Here is a 15,972-nt window from a genome sequence, read left to right as displayed (position 1 = left end):
AGGGCAAGGATTACTTAAGACACTTTCAAAGAACAACATAGCTTGCAAACTTAAATTCCCGTCAAAGTTTATAGTGAAAGTATAGTAGCAGATAGATACAAGCCTAGCAACAGTTGACACCCAAACTCACATATACATGGTTATATGTATAATAATATATATTTTACGTATACATCATTATATATATGACATGACCACAACATTATGAAGTATTATCTTGCCAATATATGGTGTTAGTTCAGTTTATCTACATGGAACAAAAATGAATCTTCATACTGTATTGTGTTTTATATGCAAAAATTACTTTAAAGGGTTGATAGATCTGAGCATACAATGTATAAAAACAGACAAATATATATATTTGTCAAAAAAAGGATGAATAACTTATGATCTAAGAGTTGGCTGTTTCTTGAATAGTGTTTTGGGTTTTTGTCTTATTAGTGGGGGAGGGTTTTGAGACAGGGTTTTCACTCTGCAGTTCATGCTGGCCTTGAACTCACTTTGTAACCCAGGCTGGCCTCAACTCGAAGCGATCCTTCTTCCTCAGCCTCCTCAGTGCTCGTATTACAGGCATGGGCCACCATGACTGGCCTTGAATAAGTATTTTTAGAAGCACTTTTCTGTAAAGAAAAAAATATTCGAAAAGACCTTGAGTATATTAAAATTACTCTTTAAAAAATTGGTACTATTTTTGTACCTGTTTATTATGGTACAGTTTAGATATACTCTATACTTTGTGTTATCAAATCAAGGAAGTGAACCGTCTTTAACACATCATTTTTTTGTGGTCAGAACATTCAAAATCCTCTCTTTATGAATTCTGACATATACAATTCAATATTGCAAACTGTAGTCACCATGCTGTGCATTAAGACCACCAAAAATGTATTCCTCCTTACTATAACCCTGTCTTTATTTACCAGTCTTTCCTTATCCCCCCTATTTAGAAACTTTTTTTTTTTTTTTTTTTTTTGGCTAGCACTGGGATTGAACTTGGGTTTTTTCCACTGAGCTACATCTCTAACCATTTTTAATTTTAATTTGGGACAAGAATTCACTAAGTTTCACAGGCTAGTTTAAATTTTTAATTCTTATGCCTCAGCCTATCACAGTACTGTACCACCACACTCAGTTTTTTTTTTTTTTTTTTTAAATAGTGTTGTGGTAAGAGGGTGTGATGAAAAGAACACAGACTGAGGTGAATTCCTCTGGTGCAGTGATGAGGTGATCTAATTCTCTCCCTGGATGATAAAATAATCTTTGTGTTTAATAAAATCATTGAGCTTTATGTGGGTTGTTGTTGTTGTTGTTGTTGTTGTTGTTGTATGTGGAGACTACATGTTACTGCAAGATGTTTTGTTTTATTTTGTTTTGTTTTTGGCAATAGGGCTGAGATAGGTTGCCCAGGCTGTTGTCAAACTCCTCGGCTCACTCATCTTTTCTTTTCAGCCTCCCGAATGCTGGTACTGTAGGCATATGGCAATATGCCCATCTTGACTTGTTGGTGTTTTAAATAAATAATTGTTTTTATCAGTAACATTGATTAAGCTAGTAAATGCTTGCATGGTAGTGGAATTTTGTGATATATTTAATAGCTTCTCTTTGAAAATATGAAACATCAACTTTCTCGTGTATCCTTAATACTGTAGCTGTGTCAGTTTTTTTTTTTTTTTTTGGTTTTTTTTTTGTGTGTGTGTGTGTGTTTTTCGTTTTTATCAGTACCAGGGATCGAACTCACGACTGCCTGCTTGCAAGGCAGGCTTTTATGCTGCTGAGCTAAATCCCCAGCCCCCTGTGTCAGTTTTTAAAACTGTATTTCTGAATATTATTTATCCTAAGAAAATACTTCCAGTAAGAGAAACAAATCCCATTGATACTGCTTGTGAATTTCCATGGAAACTAAATTTTAATTGCAGGTGGTTTAACAGAATGTGATTTTGCATTTAATGAAAATTGACAATTATATGATCTTTATGGATATGTGTTTACATTAATAAACCAGTTTTTTGGTCTAACAATTCTCATTTTCAACTTTTGAGATATTTATGTACTTCACATTCTGAATAAGAAAGAATGGCTACTTCTGCAGTTAGAAGTACTCATGCTCTTGTGATTGAAAGCATCAATGGTAGAATTCTAACATAGCCTTTTACTTTATTTTTCCTAAAAGGATCTAGTTTATATCCAGTTAGTGATGTTTTCTTTTCCTGATAATTAAAATTTTTTAAAAATTATGCCTTCCTAAATTTAATCAGTTTGTGTTCCTTTACCTCAGCCCCAGCAACTGCCAATTTGCATTTTGTATTTTGTCTCTATGTGTTGACCTGCCCTCGATATTTCATTTATTTTTATTTATTTAACATTTCTTGTATTTGGGGGGATGATTTGGTATGTTACCTTTTCTGTCTTCTTTCACTTAGCAGAAAGCTTTTTGAAGTTTGTCTATGTAGCATCCATTACTGCTGTATTCCCCCTTTCATAGCCAAACGGTATTCCATGGCACAAGCTATCTATCCATTGGTTGGAATTTGTGTTCCTTCTCTCTTTTAATTGTTGTCATTAGTTCTGCTGTAATAGCTGTATACATGTCCCTTATTTTAATGCCAGCTTTCATTTCTCTTGAGTATTCTGGGGATGAAATTGCTGAGCATAATTATTCAGTCTTCTGCCAAACTTGTCTATAGCTGGTGAACTTTTACAGTTTTAAAAATGAATATTTTTAAAGAAAACACCAAATAGTAATAACTGTTTATATTTCATGCTATAAGCCACAGGTATCAAGCTCTCAAAACCCTACATCAACAGAAGAACAGCAGCTGTATTGGGCCAAAGGGACTGGCTTTGGAACAGGCTCTACAGCTTCTGGGTGGGATGTGGAACAAGCCTTAACTAAACAGAGGCTGGAAGAGGAACACGTTACCTGTCTTCTGCAGGTATAGCTTAAAATTCATCTGTCAGTGATAATAAATTTTTTGTGTTTGTCCTGATTTCAATTTTTGATGACTTTTCTAAGTCATCTTTTACTGCTTTTATGCTCCTAATTCATTCTAAAATGCCACAGAACAAAGATCACTCTTCCCCAGTTATAATCCTGAATTTCTTTCCCCTTCACTGACAGTAATGTGACAACAAGATAAAAGTATCCTCTAGCAGAAGACTGTGCCATATACCTTCTTCTAAATCACCTCTTCATCTTAATTTGTTGTACTTAGGCTCTTGTATTAAAAAATACTATGGTTAGATTTTTGGGGGGCTGCTAGATACTACACTCAGGACCTCACACATGATATATACACATGTTGTACCACTCATCTGTCTGCTTAGGTCCCTTTTACATTTATTGCTTAAGTTTCTTTGTGTTTCAAGCATCAAGCAAGTTGAAATAGTAAGAAAAGTCTTGTACCACAGAAATTAGGAGGGGTATTTAAAGAAAAGATTGGCATTAGTTTATGCATCAGCTAATCAAAAGTTGATCAGTTCTTTGAGTGTTGGTTTTTGCAATGATACGCTCATTTGAGTATAAAGTTCTAAAATTTAACACCTTCAAATAACGAACTGAATTTATTCAATAAAATAGTATGAACAGTATCAGATCTGCTAAGTTTTAAAGTTCATCTCCATAAGGTTGGATTGCTTCTCTGTATGTAGCCCTAAATGATATGCTGTTCTTTGTAACCAGCATTCTCCAGCACAACAGATCTTATTTGCCTTCTTTTGAGGGGGAGGAGGCAGTAACCATGGATCAAACTCACAACTTTGTGCTTGCGAGGTGAGCACTTACGCAGTTGAACTAAATGCCTAGCCCTTGGCTTCTTTTTCTGTCTTTTTTTAGGACAGGGTTTTGCTATATAGTGCAGGTTGACCTTGAACTCACTGCATAATCCAGGCTGATCTTGAACTAGCAGTGATCCTCCTGCCTCAGCCTGCTGAGTGCTGAAAGTACAGGCATGCACCACGGTTTCTGATTTACTTGAAAAGTTTAAACAGAAGATGTCTCATTTTGAAAACATAGAATTTGAGGCATTGAGTGGAAAAGATACACTCTTGGCTATTCAGTTTGAATGTCTGACATAAAATATAGGTCTTTAAGCTGGGCATGGTGGTGCACGCCTGTAATTCCAGCACTCAGGATGCTGAGGCAGGAGAATCATTGCATGTTCGAGACTAACCTGGGCAGTGAAGTGAGCATAATGCCAGCCTGAACTCTACATAGTGAGACCCTGTCTCAAAAAGACCCAAAAAAAAAAAAAAGTGTTTATAGAGTAAAGCTAAAAACCTATTTTAATTTCAGGAATTGTAATTTTTAGGTTCTTGCAAGTTACATAAATCCTGTGAGTGGCACAATAAATGGAGAAGTTCAGCCACCTCCTGAAAGCAGAGGGCAGAACAGCAGTGCTCTGCCTGCCGTCCTTCTTGAGCTTCTCAGTCAGTCCTGCCTTATCCCAGCCATGTCATCCTACCTACGAAATGACTCAGGTAATCATTTTGTAATTATTTTTTGGAAGTATCTTTGTGGGTAAAAAAAATTTTTTTTTTTGCTTATTACCAGTTTAAATAAGATTTAGTTGATGTTTTTGATTGATTGATTTATGTCTTTAGTTATTCTGAAATTACTTGCTTTCATTCCCTTAATTCAGTTTTGTGTCATCAAGTTTATTCTTTTTTGTGCTTGAGTAATACTGCATTGTGCATAAATACATTATCCATTCATCTGTTGATGAACATACAAGCTGTTTCTAAGATTCAGCTATAAATTATGCTCTTGAGTTTCACTGTAATTCAACATGATGAGTTTCACTTTTTTAAAATTTGTTTTTATTTTATGTTTGTGTATAGTTGATTTAACTCAGGAAAATGTCTGCAAGGGGAATAGATGGATCTAGTGGAATTTGTAGTTTCGGGTTTTTTTTTTTTTTTTTTTTTTTTTTCAAAGACTCTCCATACTGATTTTCATAGTAGTTGAACTAGTTCACATTCCCATGAATAATATAGGAGGGTTTCTTTTCCCACAACCTGGCAAGCATTTGTTGTTATGTGATTGTTTGATGATGGCCATTCTTTCTGGAATAAAATAGAATCTCAAGTGTTGTTTCAGTTGCATTTCTCTAATGGCCAGTGATGGTAAACATTTTTTTCAGGTATTCTTGGACATCTATACTTCTGAGAAGTGTTATGATTTATTTCCACTGGCCTGTTTTTTATTGAATCTTTTATTTGGAGAATTTAGCTATTTTGAGTTCTTTATTCTAAATATTAGTCCTTTGTGTAAGAGATAGCTGGGAAAAACTGTTTCTTATTCTATTAAGTTGTCTGTTCATATGTGAAATGTTTCCTTTGCTGTGTAGAAGTTGTTAAATTTGATATGATTCCATTTGTTGATTCCTGGAATTTTGTTCAGAAAGTCCTTGTCTACATGTATGTTTTTTAAAGAGTTTTTTCTGTTTCATCTTTTTTCCCCATCCTGTAGGTTGTCTCGTTTAGTTGTTTCCTTTGCTGTGCAGAAGATTTTAAAATTAATACAATTCCATTGTGTCAGACGAGATGTTTTATTTCTAGTGCCACCGGGGTTCTGTTCAGGAAATCCTTGCTTTTCTGTGTCTTCAACAGTTTTACCTCTTATCTTTCAGCAGCTTAAGTATTTCTAACGTTGAACTCTTTCATCCATTTTGTTTCTATCGTAGCACATGAGGTATATAGGTCTGAACTGTCTTTTGCACACGGATATCCAGTTTTCCCCGCACCATTTATTAAAGATCTTCTCTGTCCTCCAGTGCATATTTTGGCCCATTTGTCAAAGATCAAATAAACTTGAAATCAGGTTGATCCTTCTTTCTTTGCTCTTCTTACTTAAGGTTGCTGTTGCTTTTATAGGTCTTTTTGATTCCAGGTGACTGTTTGGATTGTTTTCTCAATCTGTGAAGTGTGCTGGTGCTATTTCGATTAGAATTTCATTAAATCTGTATATCAGTTTTGAAAACACTGCTATTTTGACTATATTGGTTCTCCTTATCCAGAAACATGGAACATCTTTCCATTTTCTGATGTCTTTTTCAGTCCGCTTTTTCAAAATGATAAAATTTGTGTTGTAAAGGTCTTTGATTCCTTCATGAGAATAATTAAGTATTTAAGTTTTCCTGATGCTGTTGTGAATAGCATTGTTTTCGTAATTTCATTATTGGTTAGTTTATTATTGATATACAGAAATGCTGTTGATATTTGTGTATTGATCTTATATCTTGCTACATTGCTGACTTTGTCTCATAATTCTATGAGTATTTTGGTATAATTTTTTTTAGTCTTGTAAGTAAAGAATCATTTTCTCTGCAAATGATAATGACTTCTTCATTTCCTATTCATGTCTCTTTTATTTCTTTCTTTTTACCAATTGCTCTGGCTGTTGTCTCAAGGACTACATTAAACAGGAGTGTTGATTATGGTATCTTTGTGTTCCTGACTTTAGAAGGAAAACTTTTAGTGTTTCTCCATTTAATATTTTGTTGGCAGCAATTTTGTCATAGTGGCTTTTATCAGATCGTGCCACATTGCTTTTGTATATTTTCTTCAGGGTTTTAATTCTGAATGGATGTTGGATTTTGTCAGAGACTTTCTCTGCATCTATTGAAATGATCATCTGATTTTTATTCTATTTATGTGGTAGATTATATTTATTAATGTGCATATGTTGAGCTACTCTTGCATCCCTGAGATGAAGTCTAATTCATCATGGTATATGATCTTTTTGGTGATTTTTCCATTCTGTTTGCCAGCATCTTGTAGAAAATTTCTGTTTTTATATTCGTTAAAGAGATTGACCAGTTCTCTTTTTTGGTGGGCTCCTTGTGTGGTTTTGGAATCAGGGTAATGCCAGCTCTTAGAAAAGACTTGGAATGTTTTTCCTTTTAATTTTATTAACGAGTTTCAGGAATATTATCTTTAGGTCTTCCCTGAAGTTCTTGTGGAACTTAGCAGTTAATCCATCAGACCAGGATTTCCTTAGTAGGATTTTTTATTATCATCATCGTTACTGTTATTATTATTATTTCTATTATTTATTTTTTTTATTTTATTTGTTTATTTATTTATTTGTACCAGGGATTGAACTCATCATCTTGCACTTGACAGGCAGGCACTTACACCTCTGAGCTAAGTCTCTAACCCTATTATCATTATTGTTACTGTTTCAGTTTCATTGCCTGTTATTGATTAGTCATGACCTGTAGTATTGTTCAGTTTTGGTAATTTGTGTATATCTAGAAATCTGTTCTTTCCTCTGAGTGCTCTATTTTACTGGCACACAGGTTTATGAAGTTGAGTGCATTGTTTGATTCATATACATATAGTTATCTCTTCCTGTTGAATGATTCCCTTAATATGTTTGCATTGTCTTAAACTTTGGTGATATATGTGTGACTGTCCCTTCAAGTGTCTTGTACCAATGGTAGCAGGAATGGGTCTCATCACTTTTTCAACGTTTCAGTAATAAAATTAAATCAGAGCCACCTGGCAGCAAGAGAGAACTTATAGCCCCATCTTGAACGTGTTAATACGTAGTGATCTTTGCTTTGTCTTAATATATTTTCACTGACTTGAACTATCAGTGGTGCTGCTGCTGGTGCAAACAGATTTAATCAATTTTACCCATCTTTATTACTAATAAAATTAATAAAAAGTCTGTAAGTGAGCTGAATCTAGTTACTTGAATTTGAATAATTACTACCTAAATAAAAAATATTAAATAGTACTCATACCAGTTAAAATTTTTATAGTGATCAAATTTATTTCATTAAAGCATTTACATTCATGAACAGTGTACCAGTAATTAATTCTATAAGTTGTAAGTTGGAAACTTTACAAATACCTCATTGTTAATGTATATGATATGCATTTATAACTGCTATACCACACTGAAGCTCTACTATAATTTTTATACCAGCGTAATATTTTCCTTAAGGAACTATAATATGGCGATATCTATACTGCTAAATTGTTGACTTTGTTTGCATTATTGTAATCAGTGACCCCCCCTGAGAAAGCAGTACAAGCCACCTGATGGTACAGTCATACATGTAACTTACAGTTCAAGCTGATGTGAGCAATCAGATTCAAATTGGAGCTACTGGGCTGTGAGACATACAAATTATGGCCTTGTATGAGTGAGTTAAAAATTCGCTTTGTTGGAAAATAGGATAGCTGCTACTCCTTGTTTATGCGGTTGCTGTTTAGTGCTATAGCTAGAGTTCCCACTGCTCAGGATGGTCCTTCAGTTTGCAGACTATGGAGTAAATTGTTACAATATAATGTTCCTTTTTACAGTAAGATGTAGGAGTGGGGGACTCACCCCCAAGCTATGCAACTGTTGATGTTGCATTGAGTATAGTTGTTATTCCTTTGATTTTTAGTCTGTGAATTTCTTTTGGGATTAAGTATGTTTTTTGTATGCCAGATATTGTTGAATCTTGTTTCTTGATCCATTCTGCTGATCTGTGTCTTTCAATTGGTGAATTGAGACCCTTCAATATTGATGGTTATAACAGGTAGGTATTGACTTATTCCTGTCATTGTATTATTTTCTTGTTGCTGAATCTATTTGTTTCCTTTCTATTTAATTGGGTGCTCTGCCTGGGGAATCATTCTGTTGGGTCTTTTGGAAGTGTTAGCTTCATTATCTCCTTCTGAGATGTCCTTGAGAATTTCGGAGTTTTGTTGACTTGGGGGTATGATTTCTTTGTTATAGAAATATCTTTATTTTTCTGTCATTCTGGAAAGGTAATTTTGTAGCATACTGTTTATCAGTCTGAGTTGAAAGTTGTTTTTATTTAAGATTTAAAACTTCACTTCCACGTTTCCTTGCCTTTAAGGTTTTTCTTGAGAAATTTGTTGTAATTTTGATGGGTTATCTTTTTTTTCTAAGTGATTCATTGCTTTTCTCTAACGGTTTTAACATTATGTAGTTCTATTGAAGTTTTTATTCCACCTATTATGTGTCTTGGGTTGGTTCTTTTCTGGTCATGGCTATTTGGTTTCAGCAGGCATCATTTATCTGAATGCTAAATCCTTTTTCCATGGTTTGCAAGTTTTCTGCTTCTGTGTAGCTTTTTTATGACCTTTTTGCTCTCTTCTTGGACAGCTAATCTTGGATTACTCTTCTTTGTATCATGTAACACTATTATTAGATCAGTTTTTTATGTTCTGTTTTTTTGTTTTTAAGGTTTGTCTCATCAATAATCAACCACAGCCCTGTCTTCTAGATCTAACACTTCCTCTTGACAATAGTCACACGTACTACACATGCTTTCAGTAATCTGGATTCGTTTGAAATTTTAAAAATGCTTTTCTTTTCTGTGCTGATAACTCATGGTTTGCTTCTCTTTAGGTCTTTATTTTTTATTAGTATCTTATCTAAATGTACTGGTCATTTATTTCATTAGGATCAGCATCTTTTTAGCTATATTTGCTTTGAATTCACTAAGTAGCTTTTTGACCCGTTTTGTTTTCATCATCCTTTCAGATATTTTGCCTAGGTTGCTTTTGATTTCTTTCCTTCAATGCTCCTTGAATCAACTTTGGAGGCATTTTATTGACTTGTTTTGTCATGTTTCTGATTTTTTGTTTTTCTGTTTTCTGTGCTGAGGTTTGTGGATTCATTATAGTGGGTAGCTTCATTGCTATTATTGAGACACCTTCAGCTAACTTGTGCTTTTCAGAGATGTCCTCTGGTTGTATCTAACTATTGACCTTTGCCTGAGTTCTAGGATCCAATGATTACATATTATTTGGGTGAAGACATTAAAGCTTATAAGACCCAGTATCCAGTTCTTTAGGAATTAGCCACAGTATTGTTTATGATACCCAGCAATCCAGATGCTGATGTACAGAGAAAAACATATGCAGCAATATCTATATCTCCTTGACTAAAGTAGCAAATTCAGCAATAACAGTAGCATGGAATACAAACATGATATTGATGATCCCTTAAAACCTATAATCTACCTTACTTAACCATAAGGAAGAGCTCTATGCTTACAGCATCAACTCCAAGACAAACTTCTTATCTATAGTAAACATATACTCAGTAAAATAACCTTATATCCAACTGTGTTCAATGATAGTAAGGTACAGTTAACTATAGATTTACAAAGCTTATTGGTTATATTATTAAGTATAGAGGTTGAGAGGAATGGGAACATGAATTTGAAAAATTAAGCAATGGAGCTGGGTAGAGCGACACATGCCTATAATCCTATCTCATGGGAAACTGAAGCAGAGAATTGCTGCAAGTTCTACGCCAGTTCTAGCTACATAGTGAGTTCAAGGCCATCCTGAATTACAGAGTAAGACCCTGACTCAAAAAAAAAAAAAAAAAAAATTAAGCAATGGTAAAACAATACTGAGATTCTATCTCCAGAAAGAATGGCTGTCATCATCAAGAAATCAACCAAGACCAAATGCTGGCAAGGCTAAAGTGGAGCAGGGTGGGAGTGCTTCTTCATTACTGGTGAGAGTGTAAAGTGGTACAGCCACTATGGAAATTGTTTAAAAACTAAAACTAGAAGTTCCATTTGATTCAGCTAGTTCCCTTGTAGGTATCTATCCAAAAGACTTAAAGACATCATACCATCGTGGTGTATGCATAGCCATGTTTACAACAGCATACTTCATAATAGTTAAATCTGGGAGGCAGCTATATGTCCACAATCAGATGACTAGATAAAGCAAATGTGGTATTTATGCACAATAGAGTACTACTGTGTTATCAAGGAAGGTCATCGATGAGAAAGTGGATATACTTTAAGATCATAACATTAAGTGAAGTAAATCAGACAAATGAGCTTAAATATCAGTTTCTTATCTGAGAAAGTCAGTGTATAAAATGCATAAAAGTTGTCTAATACAAATGAGAATTTTGTTGTAACCCACCATAGACAAAAGTGTACCTTGATTTAGTATGATTGTCTTACATGCTTTAAATGTTTTTGGCCGATTAAATCTGTTGATCTGTGTGTGTGCTAATTATAAGGACATAAGATAAATGAGTGAATCTGATGCTTGCAAAAAAGGAGGAAATGGGAGGCAAAGAGAAGGCAAGGTAAAAAGAATCAAAATGTGTTACATATGTGGACCAATTTCCCACAGTGAATGTATATTGTGTACTGCAAACATGTACTAGTAAAACATTTTAAAAGAATAAGAAATAGAAGGTTCTGTTAAGAAATAAAAGCAGTATTAGATAATTAATAATTAGCAGTATTAGATAAATGTAACAAAAAAATAACAAGGGAAACAGATGATAAAAAGTAGTAGAGGAAAAAAAATAAAGGGACAAACTAAAATTGAGAAAAAGAGTGCCTAAGGAACAAATAAAGGTAGTAATAATTTTTTTAAAAAGGGATTCATACCTCCAAGCCACCAAAAAACAAAAGAAAATAAGAAAGAGAGAGAGAGATGGGGTCAAAAGAAGAAAAAAAAAGAAATTGTCATCTGTTGCCAAATGAGTCATTTTCTTCCAGGACCACCAGTCTTTGGGGTTCAGCAAATCACAGCCTCTGTGCCCCTCTTCTGTATATAAGCTTGTGGCTTAGCATGGTGACGCCTTGTTCAAAAGGTCCACGCCTAGGAACCTGTCCCATAACTTGGCACAGAATGCAGACTCCTATTTCCTTCTTGGCTGAGCTTGAACTTCTCAGAGACTCTTATGTCCTGCCCTCACCTTCTCCAGTCTGTCTTCTGTAGTAGTCTCTCACCCACTCACTGTGGTATGGTTTGGTGGATTAAAAACTGGTGGTCAATTTAAACACCAGCTGAACTGAATCAGTGTAGTGCTGAGTGTAGCAGGTCCAACTGAGAACTGTTGCCAGCATAAAAAGAAATGGAAAGAAGAGAGTAGCATTTTGGGTTCTCCTAAGTTGTTGTTTGGAGCTGTTGGTTCTTTTGGAGCCAGCTGCTCATTCTCCTAGAGGAGTTCATCATGCTGGCTTCCCGTCTGTTATAATCAGCGGAGCTTGGGACCTCATTGTTGCTGAGGATGGCTGTGGTACTTTTTTGGGGAGCCCTGGTTCTTATTTTGAGTGCTGCTTCTTTGCTCATTGTAGAACCCTCAACCTGCTGGCATAGATCCTTCATCCTGCTGGCACAGAGTTTCTAGTTTCTATCTTTTGGCCTTCCCAGCGCAGATCAGTGAAACAGACTTGCATGAGTCATTGTCATGGGCACTAGACCTCCAGTTGGACTTGAGAGGCATTGTCATGGGCTGTAGGTCTTCAGCTGGACTCAATACAGGACATTGCCATGGATTCCAGGCCCTTGGCTCAGCTCTGTAGGTCTTCAGTGTTGGGACAGATTTCCTGCACTTGCTTTGTATTTGATTCCTTGGGTGAGCATTATAAGCAGTTCTGTATGTAGTCATTTTCCTTCAATCCCTGACTACAACATAAGGTAACATTTTAGACTTGTAATAAAGCTTGTAGAGTAGGTATTCCATGACTCAGTCACACACAATCAGTAAACTGGCACCCAATTAATCTCTGTGTGACAGTACAGCAGACACTGCACTGACTTTGTCCTCCAACTGTATCCCACCCTGAATAAGTCACTCTGGGCATCAAAGTCCGCACTATTTTCATTTAGTCTCTGGTAGCTTTGGGTTTTTTGGGGGGCCTAGCTTTGTTGGCATATCCATCATTTCTTCCTGAGGCAGCCAACACTTTTGTGCTTAGCTCTTCACCAAAGTGTTAAACTCTTTCCCTGATCAGGTTGGTTGTTTGGTAGTCAGCTGTGTGGTGTGGCTCTCTGCTTTTTAGGGCTATTTACATTGTCCTCAGGGAAACCAAGTAGAATCCAGCACTATCTACTATCTCCTGGGCTTTGCTCTTGTAAGATCAGATCAGTTGGTTAGTTGGCACCTCTGTGGCCCAATACAGAAGGAAAGCAAACTGCAGAGCCAGCTCAGAGTTGTAGTGGCCCTGGCCAGAGTGTGGAGTCCATGGCTCTGGAGTTGGTCCAGGTTAGTGTGCGTGCTGAACTGTTCCAGTCTAAATATTCCTCAGGGCATTTTAAATGAACATGTGATTATGTTAAATATAGTATATCTCTTTAAAGTATATGTTAATATATAGTATATCTCTTTAAAGCGTGTCTTTAATAATTAGAGAATTATTTTGGAGTTTTGGAATTTTTTTTAGTTTAAGAGACAAGAGGTGTGTTATTCAGGTAGAGCCAGTCAGGAAAATATAACTCATATATAAGTAAATATAAGTTAATTATAAAATTAGTTAACAATTTTGGTTAGAATACTTGTTAACTTTTTAAGTGGCATTTTAAAATACAAATAAGTTATCTAGATTTCCCAAAACTTAGTAAAACTTCTATTTTAGAAGATTAAAATCAAATTTGAAATTTTTTATATTCCTGTATGATTTTGTTTTGAGCAGTGTTGGAGTTGGGCAGTAGGTTACAGGTCCAACTTGGACTGATTCACTCTGTCTCTGTCTCTGTCACTCTGACTTTTCACTGTCTCTCTCTCTCTCTGTGTCTCTGTCTCTGTCTGTCTCACTGAGGCAATGTCTTGCTATGTAATTCAGAGTGGCCTTGAACTCACTGTGCAGCTCAAGGTGATCTTCTACCCTTAGCCTCCCAAATGTTGGAATTATAAGCAAGTGCCACAAACCTGGCCCTTTGTCTCTTAACTTTTTAATCTGAAACAGTTCCCAACCTTTCCTTGTCATTAATTTTATAGGATTTAAAGTATTTTATAGAATATTCTAAAACTTAGTTTTTAAGTATGAAAATGGTGCTAAATGATATTCACTCGATGGTTTGCTTACATTTGCTAGTAGGTAATACAGAAAATATAAGCCCAGTATTCTTTAGCTCTTTGGAGAGTTGTAGTAAAATTACACACATTTCTATTTATTTTTGGGTTAGTTGAGCTAGATAGAAAAACATAGAAACAATATTATAAGATAGCCTGCTTCTAACAGTGGCTTGCCTACTAAACATTACCAGGTTCTGGATTGCTTGCCTTTCTGGAGTTAGATTCCAGATTCTGCTCACCTGAAACAAAACATTAAACAAATGAGCAGCAAAGCAGTGGTAAAGTGTATTCAAGAAAGCAAAAGTAAAGAGTTGGGGAGAAACTGGCTCTCCAGAGCAAGCATGGGCCAAGTAAAGATGAAAAAGGGTCAAAATAAAGTTAAAAAAAAAAGTACATGTTGCATCTAGGAAACGCGGCATGGGCCATGTGGAAAGTTATAATAGCAAGCTCTTCATGGCTCACCTCTCTTTAGGTTGTCCAGATTTCATCGGGCTTTGGACACTGTTGTGCACTTGTCAAGATTTTTGTAATTGTTATTCCCTTGCCAGTTTTGCCATGCTCTAATCTCTAACAGGGTTTTTTTCCCCCCATTTTTCAGTTCATAGATTGGTCTTCCAGTAACCTTTTATTATGGAGTGTGGTTTCTTAACACAATCCTGACCCCTCTTTTGCCCTTTTTTGGCTTCATCTAGAAATACTTTGCAGTCTTTAAGCTTTTCTTCCTAATCATTTTTTAAAAATTAATGTGAACATTAGAGTCTGGTCCTCACTTTAGTAATAAGCTGCAGTTCTCAGGAGACCTTACTATGTAGAAGTTCTGGTAAGTTTATTTTGAAGTCTCAAAATTGGTCTACACATTTTGCATGATAATCCTCGGCTATTCAAAATGTTCAACAATAATTACATGTAAAATTGATACCCACTTTAATTTCTAAATGTCTTTGTATCAGAAGTGAAAAAAAGAAGGCCAGACATGTTGGCACACACTACTTTCCTAGCACTCCGGAAGGCAGAGGCAGGAAGATTGCAATTTCAACTTTAACCTAGAGTGACAAAGGGTGATTGTGTCAAAAAATAAAAAATAAGGACTGGGGTGAGCTCAGAGCACAGAACCTTTGGTTCATTCGTTAGTACTACAAAATGTAGGAAGGAAGGAAGAAAAGAAAGACAAAAAGAAGTTCCAAAATTACTACTGGAATGTGGAGAGTATACAAGTTCCGTAGGGCGAAGCCAGCCTGTTGTTTAAAACATTACTGACATTATGAGTATGTTGTAACTGAGACACTAATCCTATTCTTCAGCAGTACTAGCTGATTATGTTAGTGTCTTAGACATTAGGTAATTCTAACAATTCTTTTTACTTGTTTTATTGTAATAGCATGCCTTTGTTTAGCCAATTTATTTTTAGAGTATTAACTTTTTTTGTAAATTAGTGTATGCTATTAGAAACATGTTTGCATCTAGACCTTTGTACAGATTAAATATTGGTAAATATAAGGTTAAATTCTGACTGTTTTATAAGTTCATGGTTTCTAACAAGAATTTAATGGCCACTGGGTATGGTGGCACACAGCTGTGATCCCAGCACTTGAGAGGCTGAGGCAGGAGGATTGTTGCAAGTTTGAGGCCAGCCTGGGCTACAAAGTGAGCTAAAGGCCAACCTGAACTGCATAGCGTGACTCTGTCTCAAAAATACAAGAGCTAAAAATGAAAAATGAGAAAAGATACAAGGGCTGAGGATTTAGCTTAGCAGCATAAACACCTGACTGGCAAGTGTGAGGTCACGCGTTTGATCCCTGATATCAAAATACAAAAACACCCCCCAAAAATGAATAAAAATAATAAAAGACTGTTTAATGACTTAATTACTGGGTTTCTTCAATCTTTTCATAAATTGACCTTTTTCTTTAGGTCTAAAAATGAAAAAATTTAGAAGCTTAAGATGTGTAATTGAATGGAGACACAGTGTGTTTTGGTTGCAGCAGTACGAGCCTTCATGTTTAGGTTAAATGAATCAGATTCATCGGACTTTTTCTTTTTCTTTTTTCTTTTTTTTTTTTTTTTTTGTACTGGAAATTTAACTCAACAACCTCACACTTGGCAGGCGGGCACCATGCCCTTGAGCTGTATCCCTGGCCCTTTCAGAGACTTTTATAATGTGA

The 15,972-nt window shown here is 35.5% G+C and overlaps 1 protein-coding gene across 13 annotated transcripts in view; it reads left to right on the top strand.

Annotated features, from left to right (window-relative positions):
* The window catches only part of Birc6 (baculoviral IAP repeat containing 6), a 242,185-nt gene that overhangs the window by 173,857 nt on the left and 52,356 nt on the right, over positions 1–15,972 (top strand). For all 13 annotated transcript variants that reach the window (XR_010040847.1, XM_063230115.1, XM_063230081.1 and 10 more), the window contains 2 exons: positions 2,769–2,933; positions 4,308–4,476. Coding sequence is in view for 12 of the 13 variants with exons in the window: in XM_063230115.1 (XP_063086185.1) it covers positions 2,769–2,933; positions 4,308–4,476 (334 nt within the window). In the remaining variant the exon portion in view is untranslated. The remainder of the gene's footprint in view (positions 1–2,768; positions 2,934–4,307; positions 4,477–15,972) is intronic.

Source organism: Cavia porcellus, unplaced genomic scaffold, assembly GCF_034190915.1.
Source record: "Cavia porcellus strain 051 isolate PalLab524CR breed Dunkin Hartley unplaced genomic scaffold, mCavPor4.1 scaffold_1, whole genome shotgun sequence".
Classification (NCBI taxonomy): Eukaryota; Metazoa; Chordata; class Mammalia; order Rodentia; family Caviidae; genus Cavia; species Cavia porcellus.
Note: the sequence above shows the minus strand (reverse complement) of the source record. Positions and strands in the feature narration are given on the sequence as shown.